Raw genomic sequence first — 6,086 nt, forward strand, 5'->3', positions numbered from 1 at the left:
CAATTAATTCTTTAAAAATCCTACAATGTGATTTTCTGGATTTTTTTTTCTCATTTTGTCTCTCATAGTTCAGGTATACCTATGATGAAAATTACAGGCCTCTATCATCTTTTTAAGTGGGAGAACTTGCACAATTGGTGGCTGACTAAATACTTTTTTGCCCCACTGTATATAAATCGTCAGTTTGTTGTTTTACACACATGCACATATTTCATACACGACATAGTCGTGAAATGCAAGAAACATAGACATATGGCAAGAAATCTGTAGACGCGCCCATTAACCACAAAAGACAATACTTTATTGAACCTTTTCTGATAAGTGTGCACTGCAAACGCGAGCATTTTGACAATCGTTTCTGACCAGTCCGGTCGTTTTATCGCGTTTAACCACAGCTGTCGTCGTTTTTTTGTCTGGCAGTGGCAGCAGATAAGCGATAAAATTTCTAATTTGAGGCTGTATTACGTCGATTCTGGCACCCAACATCACAACAAGATGATATTTTAAGCTCCTTATGTAGCCGAGTCTGCGCTGGTTTGAATGGGCCGCCTCCAGTTTCCCCTTTGTTTTGTTGCCTCCAGCTAGCGCTGTGACGTCGGCTGACCCTAGTTACCTGTGGTTGGCCTGGTCATGCATCACTCAGAAAACAACAGGCCAATCAGAAGATAGGCTCATGAATATGAATTAGTCAGGCCAAAATCAACCTGTTCTCAGCAGAGCTCCTGAGAAAGGAGCTGTAAAAATATATTGAGATGGTTTTTGGTACTTATACCGCAAATATATATATATATACTTAAGGACATCAAAACCTAAAATAAAACTCCAGAAAGGTGTAAAATATGTGACCTTTAAATGGTTGTCACAAAAACTTGAAATGTTTTTTCAAACATAAATTAAACATTGAAGAACAGTAAAAATAATCATGAATATGTTATATTGTGCATATTAAGCAAAAATGCTACTTTCTAGAGTTAATTTTTCTAGCCGACTAATTAGTTCATGGTCATGAATATGTTTTTCTGTGATAAATGTGACGTTACGTGACATATTGTTTACAAGCTATTGTCGTCTTTCCGCGGTTGAAACAGTGATTGAGCAATTACATGAGACAGGATACAGATTTCAGGAAGGTGTGCTCTTTATTTTAACATAGCTTCGGATGTTCATTCATGTTTATTTCATACTGTAACTGCTTTTAAAGCAGAGGAGATGATCAGTTCACAGCGATCTGAACGGCATTTAATATTTGAATATTGTAATAAAATGGACAGAATTTGAAATCTGAGACATTGTTTCATATCAAAACTAACAAATCACAAAGCTTATTGCAATTTATTGGATGGGAGGCACACATTATCTGACAGGCTAGACTAATCGATTCTTGGGATTTATGAATCGATATCGTTTCATAAATATGAGAATCGATAAAATCGAGAAATCAATATTTTTTACCCAGCCCTTATATATATATATATAAACACAAACAAAACACAAAGCCAATCAGAACACACAAATATCAAAAGAAGTTAATTCGTCTGTATTTACATGTGCACACACAAAAAGTTCTGATGTACCTGATCCCCTTGTCTCAGTGTGCGGACCTGCAGCTGGCCAATCGCCTTCTTCGCTTCAGCTTTCAGCTTTTTCTGAAAAAAAGAGAACAGACAAACACAGCTTGGGATGTGTGCTTGTCTTGGTACTTTTGGCCTGGTTTCACTGGTTTTTCAGGAAGTGTATGAATACTTTAGAACTGTAACACGAGTATCAACACAAAGTGTGCTCAGATGTGTTTGCTCTGCTACACAAACACCTACAACAAAGAACATTTAAGATCAGGATTAAGTAAATATAAAGGGAAATTTACATTTACCTTTTACAATAAATAATCTTATCCCACAGTCAGAGAACTACTGCCGACTCATTCACTCAGTTGATTTACACATATAGTCACCGCAACAAGAATGCAGACACTGGAGAGACACACTTAATATATGAATGTCAATACATTAGATTAAAAAAAAGAACCTCGAGCTAAACCACATTCACATATATAAAAGAGATGAATCAATCCAGATTCAACCCTTTCACAGTCCAGACAGGAAAATGAACTTGATTGCTGGTTAGGTTTCATAATGAACCACTTTATGAATGCTTATGAAACTGAGGCAAGACTTTCCTGTTATACACGAAAATCCCAATAAGAAAAAGATCACAAATACTCTTCTTTATGAAGTCAAAAATATATTTAAATCCATCTCTCATGTCTGAAATTCCAAATAAAGCATTGTGCATATTAAAACAGGGCAGCAGTTATAGAATTTAAATAGAGGTATTCAACCTCACAAAATATTTAGCAATGAATGGAAAAGGTTTATATAACAGGCATAGACATCCCTGCCTGGCTCAAGTAACTCACCCCAGAGATGCTCACATTAAACTCTTCAGTGTGTGTGTGTGTGTGTGTGTGTGTGTGTATACAAGCATGTGTTCGCAGACTAAACAGCAGGCCATCTCAACCCTGTGTGTGTTTTCCACAGGGAGACAGTACTGGCACAAAGTAATATGAATCCTCTATTGAACTGAAACCAAATCCACAATGTGTTACATGTTAAACTTCTTCTACCACTGCTCAAAAATGGTGAGAAATTAACACCAATTAAATGCAGATATTTTTTGCACAGTGGCAAGTAATGCATCTCATCTACTAGCCACTGTGGCGGCTGACATCACATTTGACAATAAATGCTGTAGCTTAAGATACAAGTGAAGAAGCACATTTGAATTCATCTGGATGAACAGACAAAATAAACAACCAATGCGAATGTCTCACAATTAATATACTCTACAGTCTTACATGTGAATATGGAATGAATAAATAAATAGAAACATATAGTAAAATCTGAAATTCACCCTGCAGTCAAAACTTGAAGGCATCTGGATTTTCAATGAAGAAAAAAATAATTCAAATCTGAAACAGTTTACACCGAAGCAGTTAATAATCAAAGTTGGAATGCTCAAGTCTGCTCAGGTGCTGCTTTAGGGGCCATTTACACAGAATGCAGTTTTCCATTCCACTACACTTACTTTTTCATTGTTTTTCTATGTAAACGTGCTAGAGGGACATCTCGGAGCATTGTGCTTGTGTGTCTCGTGTCTTTTGCAGTGTCTCGCACATGACACAGCATTCTAAAAACACAGCATTCAAGTTAAAGGAGTAGTTCATTTTCAAATGAAAATTTCCTGATCATTTACTCACCCCTTGTCATCCAATCTCAAAAATGGTGAGAAATTAACACCAATTAAATGCAGATATTTTTTGCACAGTGGCAAGTAATGCATCTCATCTACTAGCCACTGTGGCGGCTGACATCACATTTGACAATAAATGCTGTAGCTTAAGATACAAGTGAAGAAGCACATTTGAATTCATCTGGATGAACAGACAAAATAAACAACCAATGCGAATGTCTCACAATTAATATACTCTACAGTCTTACATGTGAATATGGAATGAATAAATAAATAGAAACATATAGTAAAATCTGAAATTCACCCTGCAGTCAAAACTTGAAGGCATCTGGATTTTCAATGAAGAAAAAAATAATTCAAATCTGAAACAGTTTACACCGAAGCAGTTAATAATCAAAGTTGGAATGCTCAAGTCTGCTCAGGTGCTGCTTTAGGGACCATTTACACAGAATGCAGTTTTCCATTCCACTACACTTACTTTTTCATTGTTTTTCTATGTAAACGTGCTAGAGGGACATCTCGGAGCATTGTGCTTGTGTGTCTCGTGTCTTTTGCAGTGTCTCGCACATGACACAGCATTCTAAAAACACAGCATTCAAGTTAAAGGAGTAGTTCCTTTTCAAATGAAAATTTCCTGATCATTTACTCACCCCCTTGTCATCCAAGATGTTTATGTCTTTCTTTCTTTAGTCGAAAATAAATTAAGGTTTTTGAGGAAAACATCCCAGGATTTTTGTCCATATAGTAGACTTCAACAGTTACCAAAATGCTGAAGATCCAAATTGCAGTTTCAGTGCAGCTTCAAACAAGTTCTGTGTGAAAGGCCCCTTATATTAAATTGGTACAACTGATTTTTATTCAATATATAATATATATATAATTTATGTAACAGAACATGTACCAAGAACTACACTATAAACCTTAGTCAGGTTAGATGACATACTGAATTTAACACCGATGAAAACAGTGCTATGAGGGATAAATTTACAGTCTTCACAATGGCACACATTGAATAAAGGGCGTAGATCATGTAATTTCAAGTTTCAAAACTGTTCTATGGAGTTTGTCTACTGAAAGTTTTAAGAAAGATGTTTCGTCAGCTGAACAAGTGGTATGTTGTTAAACAGCACAAACCACTGAACACACCGTTCTTCTATACTACACAACTATTTTCTTCTATTTTCACTCCTGTCAAAAATCAAATATGGCGCTATCCTGACTAAGGTCTATAAACTAGTTATACCAAACTGTCTACATGCATACATGCAAGACCCCCCAAATGTCCTAGTGAGGAAATAAACATCATACTAATGCCCAACAATGGAGACACAATGTCAAAAACCAACAAACTCAAGCTAATAAGCAATTTGTCTCGGAAGTAATTTGTCTGTCAACATGTTTCACAGATTGACGACTGATGGTTCACCAGCAGCAAAACATACGTCTAAAACTCTTGACAGTCCACCTTCTTTGTACACCTTACAGGCCATTAAAACTGTATTTCTTGGAGCTTTTTCAGATTTTTCCGTTCAACCAGTGTTATCTGAAAACATACGAGTAACACAGTGAATACGAAATTCCATGAATGTGAATCACAAAATTTTATCGTTGTGATTGTCAATTCTGAGTCAGTTTGAAGAAGATAATCATTTTTATACTTCACACAAACCCAAACTCAGTCATTTACTCTTACCCAACCCAGCCCATCACTCTTTAAATCACTGTTCAGCCCTGCAGATAACATCTTCTGCTCTAACTCCAGAATTCTGATTCACTAAATACCTTTATACTTGCAATTACATATACATATACACAATTCATGTTCAGAAATCTATTCACTTAGCAGATGTAGAAATAAGGGACATTGTAAGCAATTTATCATAAGAGTCAGGCCCTGTCCACACGAACGCGGGGATTTTCAAATCCGCAGCTTTTTCTATGCGGTTTGGCCGTTCGTCCACATGCAAACACAGCACCAGTTCACTGAAACAGAACATTTTTGAAAACTCCTGTCAGGGTGAAGATTTTCAAAAACGCCGGTTGCAGTGTTATCGTGTAGACAGCGAAACCAGAGTTTTGGGCTTGTGACGTCAGAGCCTGCGCTGTTATCTCCGCCTACTGGAAACTTTTTCAGGCTTCTGATTGGCCAACATGGCTTTATGGTTGAGATTATATCGCTACCTGTTGGCTTGGCATGCTCTTGACAGTGCTTCATAGCATGCTTTTGCGTTTTCATGTGGACGGAGATTTTTTTTTAAAACAGAAGGAAAAACTCAGTTTATAAAAATACCCGTGTATGTGTGGACATGGCCTCAGTGTTTGTAGTTTAAAGCATACAATTGTTAGTACATAAGCTAGAGCAGAAGTAAAATACAGAAAAGAAGGACAGAATGTGATTTCACTTTCTTTTTTATAATATGAGTTAACAGGAATTGTCTTTATGATTGTAAATTAGTTAGATAGTCGCAAAAGAGGTGTGTCTTCAGCTGTGTCTTAAAAGTTGTAAAAGTCTCAGCAGATCAGGGAGAAGGTTGGCAGCCCGTAGAGGAACAGAGGGTGGACGTTCTAGAAAATGACTTTGTACCTCGTTGTGAAGGAAGACTGTTGCATTTGCTAGCTGTAAATGGCGGGAGGGAACATACACCTATAGTGTTTACTTCCAATGGCAGTCCTGATGGCCAACATTAAAGCACTGGAGCGACACAAAGAGGAATGTTACATGGACCCTCTGTGGTTGACTATTTTGCTGTAGATCAGCTCCAGAGGCTTGTTCTGTCCACATTCTATAAAATTTTAGCAACTCTGCGACAGTTAATGATTGCAGACAAAAGTTCCCC

General features: G+C 37.0%; 1 protein-coding gene across 1 annotated transcript in view; it reads right to left on the reverse strand.

Annotated features, from left to right (window-relative positions):
• Window positions 1-6,086, reverse strand: part of rnf128a (ring finger protein 128a) — a 17,829-nt gene that overhangs the window by 7,061 nt on the left and 4,682 nt on the right. Inside the window, exon 3 of the mRNA XM_016281710.1 lies at window positions 1,575-1,646. Within this exon, the coding sequence (XP_016137196.1) occupies window positions 1,575-1,646 (72 nt within the window). The remainder of the gene's footprint in view (window positions 1-1,574; window positions 1,647-6,086) is intronic.

This window comes from Sinocyclocheilus grahami, unplaced genomic scaffold (assembly GCF_001515645.1).
Source record: "Sinocyclocheilus grahami isolate Dianchi unplaced genomic scaffold, SAMN03320097.WGS_v1.1 scaffold152.1, whole genome shotgun sequence".
Taxonomy (NCBI): domain Eukaryota; kingdom Metazoa; phylum Chordata; class Actinopteri; order Cypriniformes; family Cyprinidae; genus Sinocyclocheilus; species Sinocyclocheilus grahami.